Genomic DNA, 25,364 nt, shown 5'->3' on the forward strand with positions numbered 1-25,364 from the left:
GGGTTTTTGGAATGTCTATATTTCTCTCTTTCTCTGTCCTCAATTGAACATCTCTTCTCTCTCTCTCTCTCCTCCTCTCTCTCTCTATCCTCTATCTGAAGGCCCGGCAGTTCCTTTGAAGCAAGAGGAAATGACACACAACCCAGAGGATAACGCGTCCCTGCTCACTGATCTGATTCATCCTTATGTTGCCATAATTCCTTATCTGTCTCTCTCTTCTAGTTTTTTATAAATTTTTCCCTGTAGCCAGGTTTCGCTGTCTTTACTAGTTATCCTCTCTCTCTTTCTCGTCCTCAATTGAACATCTCTCTCTCTCTCTCTCTCTCTCTCTCTCTCTCTCTCTCTGAAGGCCCTGCATTTCCTTTGAAGCAAGAGGAAATGACACACAACCCAGAGGAAACGTCTGCTTGTTCTGCTGTACCTCACGTCTCTTCTTCTTGTTTTGATTTCTTCTTCATCTTTTTCTTCTTTCTGCGCCACAAGGGACGTGACTCATCGGAAATTCCACACCGATGTACATGACTCGAACACGACGGAAGATCTCTGTCGCCAGAAATTGCAAGCAGCTGCACTGTGCTTCGAAGGAAGGTGTGAGGTTGGTCGGTGGTGTCCATCTTCTCTCTTTTCTTTACTCATGAGGAAGAAGTCAAGAAGCAGCATCAGCGTCACGGGATAATAATAATTATTGGTATCATTAACAGTGCCCTGACCGAAAGTTAGTAGCAAGGGAAGTGCTGCTGTACGACATTTTGGCTGTCATCCACCGTTGCTGCTCTTCAGCTCTATCTCTGCCTTCAGAAGTTCTTCTGAGGACGTCAGTCTGTGTTTCATGTTTAGTGTGAACAAGCTTCTCTTGTTTCAACTTATCTGAAGAACGATAAGAAGCAGCAGTTTCTGTTGCCGGTGAACTCGAGAGAAGAGCAACCAGTTGCTGCTGCCTCAAGCATCGACCAAGTAGGTCTATTTAGTTCCTTTCGTCTTCTCTTCCCCTCCTCATCCCGGAGGAGGAGGTGGAACTGAAATTGTGATTTATTCACCATCTTCTTTGTCATCATTATGATCCTCATTCATAATGTCACTATCATAGCCAGCTTCGCCATCAACCCTCTGGCCTCTGTTTCTCTTTAGGCGCAAAAAGGAAATCTTGCTCTTGGGTCTGGCAGCAAGTTCTGCTCTCTCACGGGGTCGCTGTTTAGATAAGAGAGGAGGGGGATTGCAGAGGATGGGGGATTTGGGGGAGGGGGAGGAGATAAGTGTTATCATCGTCTGCCCGTTGCTCCGTTTTGTCTGTTTCTTCTTCTTCTTCTTCTTCTTCTTCTTCTTCTTCTCTTTACTTGAATTGTTATCAACAAACACCTGTTCACATGTTCCATATCACTGCTTATGTGACGGAGAGAGAGAGAGAGAGATGTCATCATCTAAAGTGTAAAGTATTTTCAAGGTCACAAATGACGATAAGCATTACAAAAAAAGAAAATAAACTCGTTATAAGAAGCATTTCATACAGTGTTTCCAACGGATTGAATCCTCTTTCTTTCGCTATAAAATCGCTTTATGTTCATTTATGAATGACAAATGTTGCTATATCTTGTTGTAGATGACAGTTTAGCGAAAAACAAGATGGTTCAGGGGCAACTGGGCGACAGGACAACTGATAAACAGAACAATTTGGCGACAGCCAACTGGTCGACACGACTGGGCGAGACGTTTCACTATGTAAATAATAATAATAATAATAATAATAATAATAATAATAATAATAATAATAATAATAATAATAATAGTAGTAATAAATGTACAGTGATTGAAAATTAATCCTTTATTATGACAGTTAGCAGCCGAAGAAGTGGACGAACAACTGCCCGACAATGAGACAATTAACAATTAACAAACAGAACTCAGAAACAGTTGTCAACTGCCTGGAGGTCAGTACTAGGGTTTGTTTCCCGGGATCCCGGACAATTTTCAAGGTTTAATAACCCCTGGATATTTTTGCATATCCCGGGAAATCCAGGGATAAGATTAAATACAAAAATAGGGACAAATTTGACTGCAGGATAAATGTGGACTTGTTGTTCCTATAGATAGATACATACATACATTCATATATATATATATATATATATATATATATATATATATATATATATATATATATATTTATATATTATAGATACATACATAAATACATGCATATATATATTATATATATATATACATATATATATATATAATATATATATATATATTATATATATATATATATATATATATATATAATATAGCTTAGTGGCAGGAGCCAGGAGTCAATCCATATTAATAATCATCAATGAAGGGAAGAGGACACACACAGATGTGCATGCTGTCTTTATTGTGACGTTTCATAATTATCAAATTAATTACATCATCAGGCTATTAAAAGGAAAACTAAAATTCGTAGTAAAATTGTAAAAACAAAACTAAAAATTAAAAATTCCGAAATGCAAAAGCTATAAAAAATTATTCTTACTAAGTTTACAAAATATGCACATTAAAATTAAGGAAATTAAATTATTTAAAAGGACACATTAAAATGAAAGACAAATGACAGCGTTAAACTAAACGTAAACATAAAAACATAAATAAACAACACAAGTCAAGACAAATACAGACGGGAGGAAGACGTATGGGCGTTCAACGACAGAACAAGTTGTTTAATGAAGAGCGATTCTAGAATAACAAGGTCGTGCGGGTTGGTGGTATGGCCTAAAATACAGAAGTATTTATTATCGATATATGTTTTACATATTTTGGAGTGATTTCTAATGTTGGAGTGTTCCGGGTTTGCAATCCTGCTGCCAGTAAGGAAGCTTATGCCACGATGAGAATCGATACGCACCTTAAGGAGTCTGCTGGTGGATCCCACAGAGGTCCCTCATATATATACTATATATGAGGTTGTAGTCCACAGGGGAAAAGAAAAGGCGATTTGAAACCTTGGAACTGATTGGAAATCATTTTAAATAGGTTTCTTCAGTAACTGACTTTCCTGTACTTCAAGGACCAATGTTTATCTAACTGCTTATTTTTATTTTTTTCTTTCTTATATTTTACTTTGAATGTACTGTAAACACATTCTTTAGGAAGAAAAGGGAACACCTAATAACATATAGGAGTGGGGGAAGATGCTCCCAGATAGACTATTTCTTGTATAAAAGGATAAAGCTGGTGGCGGTCAAGAACTGCAAAGATATTCCAGGCGACCTTGTAGCCCCCCAACAGAGACTACTATGTATGGATTTAAAGCTAAAAAGGGAAAGAAAAACCTGAGCTAAAGGGATAAGAAAAATTGAATGGTACAAATTAGTGAGGGAAGGGGATAAGAAGAGAGAGTTTAAGAGGAAGGTTTTGGAGGATATTGATATTGGAATTGACGATGTTCAAGAATGGTGGGCACGAAATGCAGCAGTAATAAGAAGGCATGGAAAGGAGCTGCTAGGAGAGACATCTGGTATCATATGGGAAGAAAAGGAGAGTTGGTGGTGGGATGAAGACATTGAGAGAGTAGTAAAAGATAAGGAGGCAAAGAAAAGATGGGAAGAGCCACAGTCAGTGGAAGACAGAGATAGGTTCAGAGAGAAAAACAAGGTGGTGTAAAAGGTGGTAACCCAAGCTAAAGCAAAGTCGTATGATGATGTGTATAATGAACTGGGGACAAAGGAAGGATTAAACAAGATGATCAAGCTATCAAAGGCTAGAAGTAAGAACACCAAAGATATTACACATATCAACACAAAAGATCAAGATAGTGTAGTACTTAGAAAGGAGGTAGACATTGTGAAGAGATGGAGAGTATATTTTGAACAGTTGTTAATTGCAGAAAATAATAGACTAATAAGAGAGGATGGGCAAGTGAACATTGGCATGGTAATGAGGTTTTCTAGGCAAGAGGTACTAAATGCACTGAAGAAGATGAAGAATGGGAAGGCAACTGGACCAGAGATGATTCCTGCGATGCCATGGAAAGCATTAGGAGCTGAAGGAGTGGATATACTGTATGATCTTATGGTAAAGTTCCTTGAGCAGGAAAAGATACCAAATCAGTGGCGTGGGAGTATATAATTATAGGGGCATTAAATTGATGTCCCACACTTTGAAGATACTGGAAAGGATGATAGATGCTAGACTGAGAGAAGAAGTACAAATAGGTAAAGAGCAGATGGGATTTATGAAGGGAAGGGGAACAACAGATGGTATATTTTGTCTGAGGCAACTAATGGAGATATTCGGGGAAAAGCAAAGGAACCTACATATGGTATTCATTGACCATGAAAAGGCTTATGACCGAGTCCCAAGACAAGAGGTATGGAGGAGTCTGAGGGAGAAGATAGTGCCAGAGAAGTACGTGCGATTGATACAATAGATGTGCCGGAATGTATTTACCAGAGTGAGGAGCAGTGTTAGGGAGACAGAGGGTTTTGAGGTGAGAGTAGGATTACACCAGGGGTTGGCTCTGAGCCCATTTATCTTTAACATAGTGATGGATGTTATAATAGAAGAAGTAAGGAAGGCAGTACCATGGAACATATTGTATGTGGATGATATTGTTCTGTGCGCAGAGTGCAGGGAAGATCTGGAAATGAAATTGGAAAGATGGAGACAAGTACTGGAGGACAGAGGAATCAGAATAAGTAGATCTAAGACATAATATACGAGCACCACCAATGAAGGGGAAGATGGAGAAAGTATTCAGCTTGGTGGAGAACATATAAAAAGAGCTGATAAGTTTGATTATTTGGGATCCTTTGTTAACGCTGGTGGAAGTATGGAAGAAGAAGTAAAACATCGGGTACAGGCAGGCTGGAACAACTGGAGAGCAGCCTCTGGAGTTCTTTGTGACAAAAGAGTACCGCTTAGGTTAAAAGGAAAATTTCACAAGATGGTGCAGTGGGCCAGAACAGTAATTTTATGGACAAAATTATATTTTGCTTTCACATCAAAGTATTATTTATCATTTTCTTTTATAAACGTTTAGAGTATTGTATTTAGAAGCATATTTAATAAAATGAGTTATATGTTTACCCATTTTTTGTGTATTAGGTAAAATATTTAGGTAGAACCATATAACCTTTATATATAATACCTTTATTTGATGCAGAAAAGATAAGAATAAACTATATGTAGGCAACATTCCTTGACCTAAGAGTAGATAAACCTTGTTTCAATGCTTCTTGACTTAAAGGACGGGTTTTCAGTTTTCCGATGTTATTTAGGATTTTGGGAGAGGCTTCACATACAGAACAACACTACATCGAATTTGTAACTGTTGGTAGTGCTGTTGTCACTTTTCTATCAATCATGGTTAAACTTACGTTGTTCCTCATCAACTAAGGCTTGTCTGGTTTCTTTCAAAAACGTGAATCTAATTGGTCGACAGAAGAGTGGTGATGATGGTTATGTGTTATTCCAGATGACAACTTGTTTTCAGGATTCAGTAAAGTTACATTTAGCTCAAGAGATAGCAGAAATAGACTATTTTTTGGCGCAAGATTTCTTTCAACATTAGCCAAGAGGCTTTGCTTGTAAATTCTTTGTCCAGATGTTCCATCAAAACCAACTTTACAGTCCAGGTATAACATTTCAACTGCTAAGTTTCCAAGCTTCTCAAAATCGGCGATTTTCATAATTCTTTCAACTGTGTGATCAATCAAAGCTTGGAAATCTATTTCTGCATTATAATCTGAAATTCTCCATTCAGAAGCAGGTACTGGCAAGCACGCTTGTTTCGCTTCCCGGATTACATTATAGGCTGGATAAAGTTTGCTATTGCTTTCAGTAGCTCCAGGCCTTAGGAGTTGATAGCATCTCTTACTTAGTGAACAATTAAATATTACCTGAGCCAATGCTTCTTCGGGAGAGTATTCATTTTTGTTACCAAAAGTTGTTTTCAATGATATATTTGAAGTTTTTCAGCTAAACTTTTGCACCTTATTGTTTTTTAAATTCTTATATGTAGCATAAAACATTCTTCCCAGCGAAGTAAGAAGTAGCTGTTCTGATTTACGCTTTTATGAGCAATTTCTTTCCGCTCATATGCGATGTTATTCAACCAATCAGCATATTTCTTTGTAAATTTAATCTTGCTCCGTTATACAGTTACCCATTTAGGTTTAAAGTATTTGAGAAAATGAACAGATATTGACTCCGAAATTTCAGTCATTTGTTACACTGAAAACAAAGTCAATAGTATTTTGGCATCTTGGTCATTAAAATTTTTTATCGTTTTACTTTTGTTACCCTTATGAAGTTCTTCAAAAAGATCAAAGTAAGTAATGATTACTGCTGAACCAATTTTGGGATATCTAAAATTATTAATCTGAAAAAAAAGATATTTAACAAGATACGACTAACTGAAATAGACTGAAGTGCTTCATCCCTTCTTATATAAATAATCTACTACTCTAAAATCACTTTCAAACATAAAGGCCTGAGCATTCTTATAGGTTCATTTTTAGTTTCATTTGAGAATTTCATTTATGGATGAGTAACGAGAAGTGAATTTCTAGCACCAGGAAACACTTAACCTCTTCAACGGAACCAGCTGGGATCGATCTCAGAACAACAAGGTTGGCTTTTAAGTGCTTTGTCTTCACCGACTGATGATCTCTATTGCAAATTAGTAATTGTAGTATAAGCAGTAAAAATTTCCTTATGCATGGCTCCATGTCTTTCCTAATTTACAGTTCTAGATATTTTCCTGCCCAAAACCAAGAAATGCTTTGAACAACCTTAAAATCCAAAACTTATAGCATCCAAATCCCCTCCAACTTTTTAGGCTGGGATTTGCCACAAACCTTTTGAAAACGCCATGTAGTATTAAGATAAAGGTAACTCTAGTCACCATATGCCATTTGGTTACTCAGACTCGCTGGTTGAATGGAGCCATGGTAGGGGAAGTAGCTCTTCGGTTATTATTGCCCACAAAAGCTCGTAGTGCAAATTGGTGCAAAGAAAACAAATATTTTCCCTTTCTACACAAGTTCTAGTATAATAAAATCCATAAGAGATACAAAGCAAATGCAAGCGAAAAAATTGCTGCATACTTGTTTTTGTTAAATAAAACATATTTGAAGAACTTTTGTATATATCAATATAACATGGATTATTTGCATGTTATACACAATATTTGAAATGTTTAGTCCCAGAAATAACACGTAGTAAACTTGTTGAAACTCTCATATAAACTAATGAAATACAGACCTAATATCACAGATGCTACATGCACACAATTCTGATGTAGACTAATCACTAGCGTACAGGGAGAAAATGTACTTAGCCGATTGCGTCTAAAAACCATAGCGCCAGTCTAACGCATACTCCTTAAATAATTATATAATATGCGGTTCCCTTACTAAAAATTATTATAATTTACGTTTTTTATATAATTTTGATAAAACTAGACAATAATTTTTTTGGTTTTTATCCACCTCCTGGCCCACTGTGCGGTGGTAAGAACAGCAATGCTGTATGCTACGGAAACAGCAAGCATGAGAAAGAAGATGGAGAAGAAGATGGATGTGGCAGAAATAAGAATGCTTAGGTGGATGTCTGGTGTGACAAGAGAGGAAAGGATCAGAAATGACTACATAAGGGGGTCGACTAAGGTGGTGGAAGTATCAAAGAACTAAGTGCAGGAGGGGAGGCTCAGATGGTATGTACACCTGTTGATGAGAGATGAGGACCACACTGGGAGACATACTATGGGGATGGAGGTTCAAGGAAGAAGAAGATGAAGACCAAGAAAGAGATGGAAGGACTGTGTGAGAGGAGACTTACATGAGAGGGAAATTGATGAGGCAGAAGTGCAGGATAGAAAAAGATGGAAATGTCTCATCCGAAACAGCGACCCCATATAAAGATGGGAACCAGCAGGGAAGATGAAGAAGACCACTAGGAAAGACTACAATTTCAAAAATTATCTAGTCTAGAAAGGAGAAGAGAATGCTACATGATAATACAGACATAGAAACAGATAGAAGGAATTACCAAAAACATCATGGAGCTAAAAATATCAGAAAGAGCAAGCAGAGGTAGATTAATAATGCCCAAAACTATACCAGGAAAACTAAGGAAAGCACACAGGACATTAATCCAATACGCACCAGAATCGAAAATGCAGCATCTATTCAATGCACAAAACGGCTCATCTAAGGAATATATCAGGAGTGAGCGTAGATGTGTTTAAGAATAAGCTAAAAAAATATCTAAGCTGCATCCCAGACCATCCAAGATTGGAAGATGCAAAATATACCAGAAGATGCATTAACAATTCTCTGGTAGACATTACAGGTGCTGTAAGGTCTATAATTTCTGTAAGGTCTCTTTTGGTCACCTATTCCAATCTATTTAGCTTTATATTTTACGTTTCTTGTATTCATTAATCCCTTTTATTATTGTTTCTTCTCTCTTCTGTCTGTCTCTCTCTCTCCTTCGATAACCTATTCCAATCTCTCTTGATTTATATTTTCTGTTTCTTTCATTCATTTTTCCCTTTTATTGTTTCTTTTCTCTCTCTCTCTCTCTCTCTCTCTCTCTCTCTCTCTCTCTCTCTCTCTTCTATTCCAATACATTTTGATTTTTATTCTCTGTTTATTGCATTCATTATTCCATGTTATTGTTTCACCTTCTTCATAGGTGAAGGGAAGATTATAAATGAGGATAAGAGAGTAGCACCAGTTTGTAAGGAAAACCCAAAAGAATTCTTTGCTCATGTAAATAGTAGAAAAGCAATAAAAAATAGCATAGGTCCCCTAAGGGACAATCGGGGAAACCTAGTGAAAGACTTGGAATATATTAATAATAATAATAATAATAATAATAATAATAATAATAATAATAATAATAATAATAATAATAATAATAATAATAATAATAATTTTATTTCCAATTGACACTGGTTATTCTACAATTCATATATATACATATACAGGGGCTACGCCTATGTATAACAAGGATGTTATAACCTGCGATGTTATACGGAAGTATCTGTTTGTATACTTCCCATTCTCATCGGAGTGACATCGATTGCGGAGAGAGTTTCTAAGTTTCGTTAGTATCTTCTTTGAGTACAAAGGTGAAGACGTTCAAACTCATGTTGTCAAACTTAACATATATTTGCGAAAGTACATCTCTTGAGTAGAGGGAAGAAGTGATTCAGAGAACTTGTCTCGAGGAGTGGAAGTAGAGTTCTAAGTTACAATGCATTTACAAAAGATAGGAGAGCAAAGCTTAGCTCAGCATACATAACATACAGACCGATGAACATGTGACTAGGAAGTCACGTAGTCGTCTCTGTGGGTTATAGGTCACAATATTCTCAGGCGAAAGGACTGTGACCTGTTTTACACAACAATGGATTTGATTACCACAGGCAAATGCAAACCAGGGCGTTGCGGATACAACACACCAGCGTTTAGCTTGCATTCTTTATCTTTCCTTATCACACTCCTTGTTCTCGTCAGTGACCCCTTGGGTCATGGGCTTATTTACATATATGGAATATATATGTACTTTGAAATGTAATCCTTACATTAATTGCTCAGTTGGCTACAAACCAAACACTAAATATTAAAGTTTAATTTGTATATGACTCATAGGAGTGTGATAGAGAAATTAATATGAATATATAGTTAACCCTAGTTACCATCAAGTGGTTAAGGAATGATTTTCAACTGATTATATGTAAAAAAAATCAGATATATAGAAATACTCATAAGTAAAAGAATACTGCATGGAAGATACAGATCCACGTACAAGATAAATGCATATGATATTATACTAATATTAAAGATAACATGTCATACATAATGATAGTTATATACTGTTAGTCATGAGAATACATATTTAACAGAAAGTACTGACGTACGGCTGATGATTGCATGATATAAGAATTTCATTCTAAAAATCATATATGGTTAAGAAGTAAATGGTACCAAAAATGTGATAAGATAAAAAGGTAACTGATTAAGTATAGTTGCTACCTGATTAGTATATATATATATATATATATATATATATATATATCTATATAGATATATATATATATATATATATATATATATATATATATATATCTATAATATATATATATATAGATATATATATATATATATATATATATCTATATATATATATATAGATATATATATATATATATATATATATCTAGATCTTATATATATAATATATATATATATATAGCTATATATATAATAATATAATATATCTCTATATATAGATTATATATAGATCTATATATATCTATTTATATAGATATAGCTCTATATATATATATATATATCTATATTTATATATATATATATAATAGATATACTATATTAGATAAAAACGTAATTAAAAAAAAAAAAAAAAAAAAAAAAAAAAAAGATATACTATATCGCTCTATATATATCTATATATATAGATATATATATATATATCTAGCTATATATCGTATATAGATATATTATATATGATATATATATATATATATATATCTATAGATATATATATATCTATAGATTATATAGTATATATATATATATATATATCTATATATATATATATCTATATATATTATATATCTTTATCTGATATCTATATATACTATATATTATATGTATAGATATATATATATATATATATATATATATTATATAATATAGATATCTATAGTATTATATAATAATTATATATATATATATATCTATATATATATATATCTATATCTAGTACTTATATATATATATATATATATATATATATATATATATATTATATATATATATATATAGTATATATATATATATATATATATATCTATATAATACTATATTATATATATTATATATATATAATATATATATAGATATATATCTATATATATATATCATATATAAATATATAAATATAGATATGATATATATATGATATAGTATATATATATATATATATATATATATATATATCTATATATATATATATATCTATATATATATGTATGTGTGTGTGTGTGTATGTGTGTATAATGATTCAAATAGATTCAGATAAGTGTGCACATCATACAGATTCTTAGTGTATACACGCACAGACATATTGATTCGTTGTAGAACTTCAGTTGATTTCGTTAGGTGCGCTACCAGACAATTGATTTCATTAGGTGCGCTACCAGATATATTGAATGATAAATGATAATTAAGCTTCTCATACTTTACATATGGAATGCAATGTCACAGAGGTTCCTGTTACACATTTACCCAGCGTTCAAACCGCTTTTCACACAAAACACAATTCCAAACAACTTTCCTCCGAGTCAAATGAAATGACCAATTTCAAGTGGTTCTAAAGTCAAATGCCTTAAGGGCTACAGGGAAATTGTCTGGGCAGGGTACGACGTTCTGTTGATGATCCATCCGTGTTCGCCTCAACCTACGCCAAGCAAATACGTTAGCGGTGACCAGAACAACCACCAACACGCATGTCACAGCCAGGCCTTGAAGTGCAGTCCATACTAGCCAGTTTTGATATTTGATGGGCCACTTTAGTATTGTATGGAAGGGGTAAAGCTGGGATGATAGTACTCGACCAGGAAAAATTCGCAAAGTAAGCTTGTTCCCGTATGATGCTGCTTACTCCACGGACCGTGTAGTTGGGCGTTGCTCCACTGCAGCCGTCCGCAGCGACGAACATCCGTGAAGAGGCCATTGATCAGTCTGGGCATGCAACATGAAATCCTTCTCTGTCGCATCGTATCCACAATCCGTTGTTCAGCCTGTAAGCGAACTTATACTCGTCAAAAGGGTAAATTTGTTTCAGACAACTTTCACATGTATGGGAGAGAGAGCCGTTTAGCACTAGACCTAACTCGCATGAATCCCCTTATATATAGTGGAATTCAAAGGAGTTAGATGTACAAACTTTACTACCCATGGCAAATGAACAGTGAGTGAACCTATCCAGGTCTCTGATAACCGTAAATGTTTCCTTATTAGGGGAAATCAATACGTATCCCGTCAGATTAGATATTACTGGTAATGAGCTATTCGTCATGAAAGTAGGAAACGGTACAATTTTGTAAGATTACCAGGCATCAGAAGAATTAAAAGGAATGTTAATCATGATCCTGTAATTCTCAACACTTACTGATATTAAGCTATAATAAAATTCTAACAAAGGAATATAACCAAGTTTATCTCGTCCGTTCTCTAAAGTTAATGTTAAATCTTTGATAGGCAAGAGATGTGGTGAAAGAACACCATTTGTAGCTAGCATGATAGCTTCCACATAGTCTTTTGATTTTTCTATAAAATGTGAAATTTTTGTACGGATATGGTCTACCTTTGAGCAGTAATATGCTAACGTTGCCAGCAGGTGTTGCACATCCATCATCTGATTGATATTACTGGAATGTTCGTTCACCAATGTCATAAGTTGATTGATGGATGATAATTGTTTACGGAGTTCGGAAAAAACTCATTCATTTTCATGTTGCAAAAATTCAATTCTCTTATTCTGATCATTAATCTTAAGATAAATTGAAATTCCCAAACCTAAACTTGCAACGGACCCGAAAACGTTAAGCACAGCAAATATAAACGGGTTACGTCTTTCTAGGCTACTGTACCGCACGGTCCACATAAGCAGATCACGAGCCAAACATTCTGCTTCAGCAGTTTTGTTTTGCAAGTCGAATGATAAAATTTCTGCAACACCTAAAGTCTGAGCTAGCAAAATCTCTGGATTAAAAGGAAAATGACGGTGTAACTGATTCAATGATTCGGCAAACCGCGACAAGTCACTTTTTAGGTTAATGACATCATCTTCTGGCAGGAAAATCGCTCGCAAATCAACTTCTAGAACTATATTGCTTGCTGTAATGAAAATGTCCTCTGTTCTTTCAATTATAGAGCCATGTGTAAAATGTATATTTTTTGTTTTAGCACTCTTCCCACACGACAAGATTATCCGAACAATTATTCATGTTTGAATTAACTACTTCTATACAAAACAGAAAAAATATTTTCATACAAATATTATATATACATACTTTTATCATGCAAGTTAGATACTTTTTATTAGTTATGTTTCATATATAGGCATATATAAATTCTCTTTTTTTTCTTTCTCTCTCTCTCTCTTTCTTTCTACCCCTTTTCCTTAACTGTGAACATGAGCCAACGGTATTGTTCTTACGTCAGTAGGTTGGGATATGTTTTGAACTTTTAGTGTGTTGGCCGTTAATATCTCTCAAATGCTAAATGGGCCTTCAAACTTAGGCGTTAGCTTATAGTTCAAACCCTTGCGTACATATACTTGTATATATATATATGATCGCCTGCTGTATATGATTTAGTTGGCTTAGCGATTTTTTCATGATTTCTTTTCATTATGATTTGTGATTCTTCTAAATTCTTACGAAGTATATTATATCGACTTACACTTGCTTCCATAATATCCCATAGGGGATTTGATAAATTGGTTGTAGGCATAAATACATGGAAAGGTGTCATAGCTGGGGTACCGTACAATGCCTTGTGTGGCGACATTTTGATAGATACATGATATGAATGGTTAAGAGTACTTAGAACCGCTGGTATGGCAATATCCCAGTTGGGATCCATTCCCCCAAGTGTAACTCGTAGGATATTTAACACCTTCCTATTTATCTTTTCAATTAATCCATTCGACTCTGGGTGATAAATCATGGTATTGATTTTCTTAATGCAAAGGAATTCACACAACGAGTTAAGGAAATGATTATTGAATTCTCCACCCGAGTCAGAGATTATCATGTGTGGAATTCCATGTTTACAAATGTAGCACTCATAAAATTTCCTAGTGCATTCAATTGCGGTTTTAGTTTTTAGTGCTATCAATTCTGTATATCAAGTCAAGGCATCTACTAACACTAAGATGTGTTTATTCCCTCGGTCAGACTCGTAAAACCCTGTTAATAAATCTAAGTGTACTCTTTCAAAGGGTTGGTTGGGCATGGGATAGGCCCCCATGCTGACAGGTGTCTTAGTGTTCCCTTTGTTTTTATGACAAATGTGACAATTAGCTATGTGTTTTTTTATATCTGTAAGCATCGTAGGCCAATAAAATAGTGATTTGGCTTTCTGTGACATGATAGAGAACCCTGGATGACCATGTAATGGATTGGAATGCAACCAGTTTAAGACGATTGGTATAAGGGAGATTGGTACCACTACCTGGTCGTTAGTCACCTGCGGGGTGCTTCGGGTTTTCCTTGACACCGACCTACACAGAATGTTATCCTTGATTATATAATTCTGCTGCGTATATTTCACATATTCCTTTTCTTTAGGATTACCGTTCAAAGCATCTATTATTTTCTTTAACTGCTGATCTTTTCTTTGTTCAGTCTGTACTAGTTCAGTGCTCCAACCCGGGTCTTCCTGTTCAGATACAGTTTTAACAATAGGCACGGATGTTGATATGTCTATTAGTTCAGCTAATGGCTCCGTACAAGATGGCACGGGGTTATGTGATAGTGCATCAGCAATGATATTTGCTTTCCCAGGCAGATATCCTATCCTTGCGCCAAAGTCTTGAATGATCATATGCCACCGAATTCTTTTGGTACTGTGACTAAAGCCTTTGAAGAAGTCGGTGAGGGGTTTATGGTCAGTAAGAACCTTGACAGGATAGCCGTATATTATGAACTTAAAATGTACTAGTGAGTTAACAATGGCTAGCCCTTCCTTGTCTATTACTGTATATTTACTTTTGGAAGGTCTCAGTTTACGTGAATAATTAGCTATAGGGAAGAACTGTTTGTCATATTGCTGAAGCAGTACCCCTCCTACCTCTTGGTCTGAGGTGTCAGTTGTGATAAAGAATTCCCTACTGAAGTCAGGGAATTTTAAGATAGGTGAACTGCATAATTCCTCCTTCAAGGTATCGAACGCCTGTTGATGCTTTTCTGACCATATAAAATCTATGCCCTTCTTCGTAAGATTGGTTAGAGGAGCGGCTATAAGTGAATAATTGCATATAAAATGCCGGTAGTATCCACTACAGCCTAAGAATTGCTGTATGCCCTTGACATTGGTAGGTATCGGAAAGTTACGGATAGCCGACACCTTATCGATGACTACCTTAAGACCTTGACTAGACACCGTAAAACCTGAATAGACGAGTTCTTTTTTAAAAACTCACACTTAGTTATCTTCACTCTTAGATTATGTTGTCTTAGTCTCTGTAGCACCAGCTCTAGCTTAAGTAAATGTTCTTCTAAGGTATTAGAAAAGGTTACAAAGTCGTCCATATAGGCAGGTAAGATATCCCCTAACAAGTCTCCAAACACTATATCAATCATTCTGGTGAATGTAATTGGGGCACATCGTAAACCAAAAGGCATACGTAAAAATTCATAGTGTCCCCTGACTGTGCTGAAGGATGTGTATGGGATACTCTCTTTTTCTAAAGGTATCTGGTGAAAGCCTTTAAGTAAGTCCAAACTGGTGAAATATGTGTTCTGTCCTAACAAAGATAAAATATCGTCAGTACATGGCAATGGGAATCGATCAGGAATTGTTTCCTCATTTAAGTGACGGAAATCTACGCAAATACGCCAAGTCCGATCTTTTTTCGGTACAACGATTAAGGGGAAATTATAAGGGCTGTTCGATTTCCTAATGACTCCTTCTTCTAACTTTTTTCCTACTTCATCATTGATCTCATTCTGGAATTTCATTGGGAGTCGGTACAAAGGTACGTAAATGACTTTATGCTTGTCTTTTAGCCATATTTGGTGTTCAATGACATCCGTTTTTCCCAGAGATCCCTCGGTAGTGGAGAAAATATCACATGATATTTAGTTAAAAAATCAAAAAATTTCTGCTGAATCACCTCTTCTTGAATGTCTTTATTGATTTTACTTTTGATAGATTGTAAGATGGATTCGTCCACAACAGGTTGAGCGTGATTAATTTCAGTGATAGTGAGAATGCAATACTTATAAACTTCCACATCCACAATGTGTTGATTTTTGTGGATCACTAGATTGGTATTCAAAAGGTTACAGACTTCAATGTTAACTTGTTGCTGTGAATCAACAATGTATATTGCTTGTGATATGGACAGTCCGTTAATTTTCAGAGTGTCGGAAAGGATTAACATTTCAGATCCCGGCAAAGTCTTCTTTACACTCACTAATATATTCGAAGGTACGTTCGGCTCGAGAGTTTGCGTGCATGCTGCTATTACGGGTGTGCGAGAATTCTGTTGGGTTGCTTGAACAATGTCATGATTCATGAGACAAGTGATTGGTTCCTCAATGTACGTTAATGTTTGATTGTTTGTCTCTTTTTTGTCCAAAACTGATTTTAAGGTGTTAGAAGACTTATAGAATTTTCCTTTGATATACACACCGTGTTTGGCAGGGGCTAAGGTAATGTTTTGAATGCCCATAGACGGGTATCCTATTATTATTGCTGGATACATATCAATGTTTTGTACAACTATAAAGGTATCGGTAAGCGTGCGCTTGCCCACCTTGTACTGAATTTGAGTTACTCCTACTACACTTAATTCATTATTTCCAATACCCGAAAGTCGTACTCTGGACTTTTCAATAGGAAAGTTTGAAAACAACATGTGATGAGTCCGCAAATCCGTGATATTATGTGGACTACCAGAATCGAAAAACAGTGTGAAGGGTCGGCTAAATTCACGGCATGCAATGTAGGACGTAATCCATCTTTGCCGATAATAGCGTGTATACGGTGAAAGTCTACGGGAACCTGCACAGAGGGGGCCAAAGTCTGAAAACTTAATCTAACCTAACCAGTCATAACCTACCCTGAACGTAACCAAACCAAACTAAACTTACCTAGGCTAACCTAACCTAAGGGAAATGTCTATTTCCTTCCCTTTCTCCAGTCTCCTCCTCCTCCAATTGATCTCATCATGAGGAGGAGTCAAGTTGAAGCTGATGTTACTGCTGCTTCTCTTGTTATCATTATTACTGATGTTTCTCTCATTCTATTTCCTCTTCTTAACTGCTCTTGTTGTCTTCTTCTCCTCAGGTTGGCTCTTCTTGAAGTCTTCTGCAAAATGGCTTCCTCAGCACCTGTTATTTCTTCAAATGACTTCAAAACCTTCAAAATGACCTTGTTTGTGAGGAGGTACGGAAAGAAGGTGGTTCACCTCATATACACCTTCCACTTTCTCCACGGGCAACACAGGAGCATCCTAGAGATTCTCACCGACAACCAAGTTCCACTTCAAGGGAGGAGATGTCCTTTCAATGTCCAGGAAATAACAAATCTTACAGATAAGCTTCCAGAAGATCTGGACATCACATTGATGAACAAAGTCTGCCAGGCTCTTTGGCAAAAGGGGGTGAATGACCCTGGTGATGAATTAAAAGGGTTATTAAAAAAGATCAAAGATGAGAGGAACTTTGTTAGCCATGAAGAGCCTCATATGTCAGAACTAGAATTGGAAAGTAAACTCAGAGACTTTCAAGCAACGCTCGAGGAAACTCTTGAGAAAATCAAGTCTCTCTTTCCATCTCACGGTTCTGACACTGACCAGCTTAAAGCAGAGATCCAAGATGCTCTTCCAAAGCTCCTAGAAAAGGTCCGTGAGAAATATGATCCCTCAAACCCCCAGGATGTACAAAGGCTTAAAGATGAAATAGGAGAGTTTAGGAGTGAGTTCTATGACTTGATACAAGAATCATCTGAAGCAGAACTCCTGTCTCTTAATGAACGCCTCTGTCAGATTTTGCCCTACGACTGGCTGGCTCAGTATGGTACTACAGATCCAGGGCAGATTATGGTATCTTTACAAGTTGAAGATGATCAGGAGTTAAATAAAGGTCTCCATGGCAATAAAAGCATCATTGTAAATCAAAAAGAAATCTTCAACATCAAAGACCGAATGGGAAAAGACCCTGAAGTTGTGATTATATCTGGCGATGCAGGTTCTGGAAAGACCACAATTCTTTGTTCCTATGCAGAGGAATGGTGCAAGAAGACGATGGATGTGCCAGAACTCTCTTCCTTCCCATTTCTGCTCTGTATGCAGTTCAGGAATCATGACCACGACAACTTTGATGACTACCTTAAAAACTTGGTCACAAAAACTGTTGCTCTATTTCCCTTTGACCTTGTCAGATCAGTTGTCCTGGATTCAAAGTGCTTGGTCTTATGTGACGGCTATGATGAGGCCAATGAAAAATCTAAGAATCTATTTGAAGATATGTTAGCCCTTAATTCAAATAAGATGAAGTTTGTTGTCACAACACGTCCAGGGAACACCGAGGGACTAACAAAAATTGTGAACAAAGGAAAACGTTCCAGAATCAACCTCAAGGTTTCAGGTCTTCAGGAAGAAGATATGAAATTGCTCACAGAAAAGCTCATTGGCCACCTGATAAAGGATGATGTCACCCAACAGGAGCAAACAAAAAAGGAGCTGCTTCAGAAAATAGAGGAAATGAACACTGACACTAGAACCATCCTGCAAACCCCACTGTATTTCAACCTGTTCGTTCTCCTTTACATTGAGTGTCCAGATCTAAGGGATGAAATGAGCACCAGGACATCAGTCTACTTACAGCTGAAAAGGCACAAGATCAAGAGAATCTCTGACAAGACAGGAATTTCTGAAGAACTGCTGGAGAAATTTGATGTACTGTACAGAAAATGGTCCCTGAAACATTACACGGAAGACAAATATGAATTCTCCGAGGCAGATGTAAGAAGCTTTGAAGAGGAGATTAAGCAAGCGTTACCTGAAAAAGTATTTCAGAACTTTGATCCCATCATGTCGTCCTATTTCTCCATAAAGAAAACAAAGAAGCACCTGGACATTGTAAGGGTCTACTGCCACAGACACAGAAGTGAGCAGGAGTTTGCAGCTGCAGGCAGTATCTGTGATGACATCGTCGCATCAAGTGGAAGGACGCAAGGAGAGAACATTGTCCTAGACATCATCACATCAAGTGGAAGGACGCAAGGAGGTGGAAGTGATCCAAGACAGTTATTTATGAGATTCAGAGGTGTGATTTCCTTCATACCAGGAATACTTTGTGGTACTGAGAGAGATGTGTTGCATGATACAATAGAGGAGATTCATGAACTCTATGTATCAGACTCACTCTCTTTTGGTATACATGATGGTCTTTTGGACCCATGTATTGAAACCAGACTGGACGATAAGGTTTTGGAATCACTTGTGTCACAGATGAGAAAAACATTGCTGAAGGACCGAGTAAGATTTGAAGAGCCAAGAGTCTTTATGTCCTACCGTCCTTGCCTTGCCTCAAAACTGAGGCCCAAAGGCGATTATATTGAAATTTGTTATTTCAAATGTAACAATACATGTGTCACAACTCAGTGAAACTCTGAAGTCTGCTATCCATAATAGCATTTATACTGAGGTTCAGCTTTCGATGCGTCTAAGTGTTTGCGCACAACTTCCAGGACAAGAGGAGGTTTTGAATCCAGTGGATTATTTAAGTAAGTAAGAACTTCAACCTTTAGTACAACGGCATTTGTGCATTTTCTCTCTCTCATTATATATACTATATATATATAATATATATATATATATATATATATATATATATATATATATATATGTGTGTGTGTGTGTGTGTGTGTGTGTGTGTGTGTGTGTGTGTGTGTGTGTGTGTAAATGCATAGAGTTATATAACAATCAAAACAATAACAGTTTTGTTATGCTTCTTTTTTCTATAAATGATATTATTGCTTTCTTTGGTTTTAGATATAATAATAATAATAATAATAATAATAATAATAATAATAATAATAATAATAATAATAATAATATCTCAAAAATTTGTTTCATCCATCATAAAATGGACATTTGGGATGATGGCTACGAAGACTTAGAGAGGTTGAGGAGGCCCTTTTCTCTCACGACTCCACCAAAGGAACTGAAATTAAAATACTTCATGTTTTATGCTCCTGAGAATCGTAGTCATGTTTCCCAAGTCATAAACAGGACGTTTCCAACAATCAGGGAAGAAGGAGGAAGAGGAAGCACCACTGATTTAGTGATTCACTTATATAAAGGTGAGTAGTAGTAGTAGTAGTAGTAGTAGTAGTAGTAGTAGTAGTAGTAACATCAAAATTCAACCCTCGAAAGAAATTGCTCTTATTCCTTTTCCTTCTTCTTCTTCCTCCACCTCCATCTCCTCCTCTTCCATTAAGAGCAGAATAAAAACAAAAAGAAGAAGAAGGAAGAAAGATGACAAGAAGAAGGCAAGAGAAGAGGAAAAGGAAGACTTAAAAAATTGTTTCTCTTCTCTCTCTCTCTCTCTCTCTATGGTAAAATATAATAATAATAATGATAATAATAATAATAATAGATTTAAAATTAACTACATTTTAAGCTATTTCTCTTTTAACCTCCTCCTGATTATATTCCCTCTCAATTTTTGCTCTTCTTTCTTCTTCAGTGATTCGTGTAGTCACTATTTATAGATATACTAGATTCATATAGATGTATATATATATTTATATATATTATATATATTATATATATATATATATATATATAGAGAGAGAGAGAGAAGAGATAGAGAGAGAGAGAGAGAGAGAGAGAGAGAGAGAGAGAGAGAGAGAGTAATATAATAATAATAATAATTCTTTATTTCCAATATTTACATTGGGTATTCATAAAACATAAAGCCACAATTAGTAAATCATCTTACAAATAGTTAAAATATTTGTTATTTTAGACATACAAAAGTTGTTTTAAGAATCAACAAATCGGCTAAAACTTTGCAATTAAAATAATTCATCAGTAATAAAAGAATATCATAAAATTAGAAAGCATTTACTTAAAATATAGTGAGTAAAAAATTACTCCTCCCGAATATTGAAATACATTGTCATAGACCACATAAGTTGTGTTAAAAACAAGTCATGTACAAATAGTATTAAAATAACACAGAGTAATCAAATAAGCATACTAGATTATAAGGAAATCTTAATTTGTAAATAAAAGCCATCTTATCCATAAGTACTAACTAAAAATAATTTCAACATCTATAACAGTACAGTAGTGCCTTCAAAAGCACTTTTAATAAGACAATTAAGCATAACGTTCTTACATTAATCGGAACCATTTAAAGTTAGTTTCTTTAAGTGTACATTAAAAGCAGGGAGAGAGGATTTTTGTTTAATTGTGCCAGGTACTTTATTGTATAATGCTGGGCCTCGAATACTAAACTGGCGGGAGCCTATCTCTGTTTTCGCCCTTTCTACATACAGATTTTCCTGCTGTCGAGTAGAAACCCCATTAACTGCGTTTACTGTTGGAAAATCATATAACCATTCAGGAGTTATTTTACGTATTGTTTTGAATACCAAATTACAGACATCTATGGTATATTTGTCTTTTATCTTTAACCATTCTAATTTTTTGAGGTAAGGGGATATGTGGTCATGTTTTTTTTACATTACCAACAGCCACTCGGGCGGCAAAGTTTTGTAGTTTTTGAACCCTTTTCATTTGTGTAGACCCAGTTACTCCCCAAATTCTTAAACAGTAGTTGATTATACTCATAGCCAGCGACTGAACAACTATTTTACGCGTAGAAGAATCAAATGAGTCTTTTACTCTATTTAAATAAATTAAAGTACCCATCACTTTCTTATAGATTTCATCTATATGCGTTTCAAACGTCATATATCTGTCAAAATAAACCCCCAGATTTTTTACAGCTTTCATGGGTTTAATCATATTTCCATTAAAATCTATTTGCACATTGTCTCCAATTTCTGATATATATTGTCGGGAACCTATTAAAATGAATTGTGTTTTTTTCTCATTAAGAAGCAAATCATTAGTTAAGAAGTAGTATTTGGCCTTCTTTAGTATGTATTCTGCCCTATGAATTAGTTCGTCTATTTCATTTACATTTCCTTCAATTAAGATCTGGGTGTCGTCGGCATATTGGATGACGAAACAGCCGGGTAGTGATTTTACCAGATCATTGACATAAATTACAAAGAGTATTGGGCCAAGAATAGAGCCCTGGGGTACACCAAACTCTACAGTTTTTTGGGAAGACACAGTTTGACCCATTCTAACTGACTGGGATCTGTTATGTAGGTAACTCATAAACCAGAGTGGATCTATACTCAGTGATGTACATTTATCAAATAAAATATTATGATTCACGCTGTCGAAGGCTTTTGAGAGGTCAAGTAAAAGGAGTAGTGAGACTTTCTTATTATCCATGTTATTATAAATCTTATCTGATATTTTTAATAGAGCCGTTTCAGTTGATAATTTTGGTCTGAAGCCGTGTTGACTTTGTGAGATTAGACCATTTGTCTCTAGAAAATCAGTTAATTGAATAGCAATTATTTTTTCCAGAACTTTAGACAATACCGGTAGCAAAGATATAGGACGATAATTGGAGACGTCTTCCATATCACCACTCTAAAAAACAGGAATTACGTGGGGATTTTCCATAACTCCGGATACTGTTTAGTGGCTATGGATGTGTTAATTATAACTGTAAGGTAAAATGCAATAATATATAACCCATCCCTAATGAAACGCAAACTAATCCCGTCAGATCCAAAGGCATTTGTGTTTTTAAGATTTTTTATAATTAAGATGACAGTATTACAATCAACAGGAGTAGGCTTAAAACTATCTAATTCTCTAACTGGAATATTACGTACTGTTTCAGTAGAGATATTACATTTCCTAATTTCCTCTTGGGTTTTTTCGAAAGTTTTTTTCCCGACCTCAGCGAAAAAATCATTGAATTTTTCAGCCTTAGAGTGTACATTAGTTACTGCTGGCAATGGCATAGAGCTCCTATCTGTTTGCTTGTTGTCCATTAAATAGCATATTTTTTGTTATTTTCCAAGTAGCAGAAACATTGCCTTTCGCTTTCTGATATTCGCTTTTGTAATACTGCTTACGGCTTCCCGCTAACTTTGAATTTACTCTCTTCTTCAGGTCTTTATGTTTTTCTCTCAGAGAAATGTTAAAAGTTTGATTTTTTAACTCACTTTTCAGTCTGTCTCTTTCTTTCATGTCTCGCTTTATTTCGTCTGTTATCCACGGCGCAGGGGGACGAATGATTTCTTTCGTTACAACCGGAGCACAAATGTTTAGACACGATGTAAAGACGTCGTTTAAAGTTCCAACTTGGTTGTTTACATTGTCAGTATTTAATATACCATTTAATATATTTACGTTATTCGTGAGGAGATCACAAAGAAAGTCTGGAGAATAATTTTGCAAACATCTAAAAGTTTTTAAAATAGGTTTCTTTTTTGGCTTACGAATATTCAGATGAGTTAAGATTGTCTCGTGATCTGCCACCAAGCTTGGTATAATATCAATATTTGTTATCATATGCTTAGCATTTGTTATTACGAGATCAATTAAAGACGCTGATGTAGGAGTAACTCTAGTAGGTTTGTTTACTATCTGATCGAAATTTTGTTTTTTAATTAGTTTAGACATTTTATTCTCGGTCTTTAGCAGATCATCATTAAAATCCCCATAGATAAATATATGCTTATTTCGTAAAATAATTTCTTTAAAAATATCGGAGATATAATCAAAAGAGAGAGAGAGAAGGGAAGGGAAATAAGGAGCGGAAGGACGGAACAACCTCCTAATGAAAAGAAGGGGAACGAAAGGAAGGAAGGAAGGAAAGAAAGAAGACTAGAGAATATAAGGGAGAGAGATAGAGATAGAGATAGTTTATTACTATTATTATTCTTTTCTCCTTTGCTTCTGATGGGGATAAATAAATAAATAAAGAAATAATTTTTTGATGACTTAGTCACTTATTACCACTACTTAATAGCTTTTTGGGAGAAATTCTTTTTCCATTGTTTCTTATTATATTATAGCCATAAATCAGTTTCAGTTTAGTCTGTTCTTCTCTGTCTTATATATGTGTGCATATATGTGTGTGCATGCGTGTGTATAGTCATATATATATATATATATATATATATATTATATATATATATATATATATATATATATATATATATATATATATATATAACAAAAATTGTAACAGATATATATATATATATATATATATATATATATATATATAATATATAAAATTGTAACAGAGTAATTATGCTGCTTTTGTTCAATATAGTGAGTGTGTGTGCGTGTGAGTGTGTGTGTGTGTGTGTGTGTGTGTGATTGTTGAGCAAGAGTGAGAGGTGGCAGTTAGGGAGGTCAAGTAGAGGAGATGTTGATAATACCTCGCCCTTTTTGTCTTTCCTCAGATCGAGACATAAGGCTCCTACTCGAGTCGCTGACTGTTGCGCCTCTGAGGGAAATAAGGATTCATGTGCCTCCTGGCACGAAGATTGACGATGTTGAAGGACTGAAGACGCTCGCAAGGGAGAGGGGTCTTGGCACATTATACCTTTCTGGAGTAGTTGAAGAAGAGAAGAAGATCGATTGCTGTTGTATCTTATGAAGATCTTTCGGTAAAGTGCAAATGGTTTCTTGTATCCCAGGTCTCTTTTATCATACATTTATTGTCTTTATTCTTTGTTCAGAGAGAGAGAGAGAGAGAGAGAGCACAGATGTCCATAAGCAGCAAGTCTATCCTTCAATGCATCTCTCTCTCACTCACTCTCCAAGGGTGGCTGCCTGATTCACTTCTCTACTGCTGAGTCAGGGAGGAGGAGGTGGAAGAAGAAGAAGATGACTTCCATATCACAAGTTACTCAATATACCTTTATATACTGTTCTGTTTCAACACCTCCCCCTCCCCCTCTCCCTCCCTAGCACATCCTAGGCCCTCCTCCCTCCCTCCCAGTCCCTCCTGTAGTCTCCCATTGTTCCCACATGCCCAAGCCGCCGCCTGAAAGAAGCTCTCTGTCTGTTCCACCTTTCTTTTCTGTGCTTTTGTCTGTTGTGATGTCTTGCTGTCACTGACAGGAAGGGAGAGGAACTGCATCTTCCTTCTCTCTCTCTCTCTCTCTCTCTCTCTCTCTCTCTCTCTCTCTGATGTGTCAAAGTGTTGGTTTCGAGTGACTGGATAAATAATCAGTTGTTCAATTGTATTAATATTAAGGCCATACTCAACAGGGATCTATCATTACTTAGAGAACTTTTCTTACACAATTAAAGATATGCTGTTCTATATATGTGTGTATGTATGTATGAATGTATATATATATATTATATATATATATATATATATATATATATACATATATATATATATATATATATATATATATGTATGTATGTGTGTATGTATGTATGTATATATGGTGTCTCTGCTGTTGTTCTGAAATTGTCTTCAATAC

The 25,364-nt window shown here is 35.4% G+C and overlaps 2 protein-coding genes across 2 annotated transcripts; both read left to right on the forward strand.

Annotated features, from left to right (window-relative positions):
* The first annotated feature begins 792 nt into the window (after nt 1-792).
* LOC135204543 (uncharacterized) lies at nt 793-19,413 on the forward strand. The gene is made up of 2 exons (XM_064234707.1): nt 793-954; nt 17,091-19,413. The coding sequence occupies exon 2, from the start codon at nt 17,119-17,121 to the stop codon at nt 19,411-19,413; it is 2,295 nt and encodes a 764-aa protein (XP_064090777.1). The 5' UTR covers nt 793-954; nt 17,091-17,118.
* Nucleotides 19,414-19,894: 481 nt separating this feature from the next.
* Nucleotides 19,895-25,120, forward strand: LOC135204458 (uncharacterized). The gene is made up of 2 exons (XM_064234647.1): nt 19,895-20,111; nt 24,327-25,120. The coding sequence occupies exons 1-2, from the start codon at nt 19,895-19,897 to the stop codon at nt 24,521-24,523; spliced, it is 414 nt and encodes a 137-aa protein (XP_064090717.1). The 3' UTR covers nt 24,524-25,120.
* Nucleotides 25,121-25,364: the final 244 nt, after the last annotated feature.

Source organism: Macrobrachium nipponense, chromosome 47 (assembly GCF_015104395.2).
Source record: "Macrobrachium nipponense isolate FS-2020 chromosome 47, ASM1510439v2, whole genome shotgun sequence".
Classification (NCBI taxonomy): Eukaryota; Metazoa; Arthropoda; class Malacostraca; order Decapoda; family Palaemonidae; genus Macrobrachium; species Macrobrachium nipponense.

Excerpts from the sequence above, each read along its gene's own strand:
- LOC135204543 (XM_064234707.1), top strand. The coding sequence starts at position 17,119 with ATGGCTTCCTCAGCACCTGTTATTTCTTCAAATGACTTCAAAACCTTC.
- LOC135204458 (XM_064234647.1), top strand. The coding sequence starts at position 19,895 with ATGGACATTTGGGATGATGGCTACGAAGACTTAGAGAGGTTGAGGAGG. Across the intron at positions 20,112-24,326 it reads AGTGATTCACTTATATAAAG|ATCGAGACATAAGGCTCCTA; the intron begins GTGAGTAGTAGT and ends GTCTTTCCTCAG.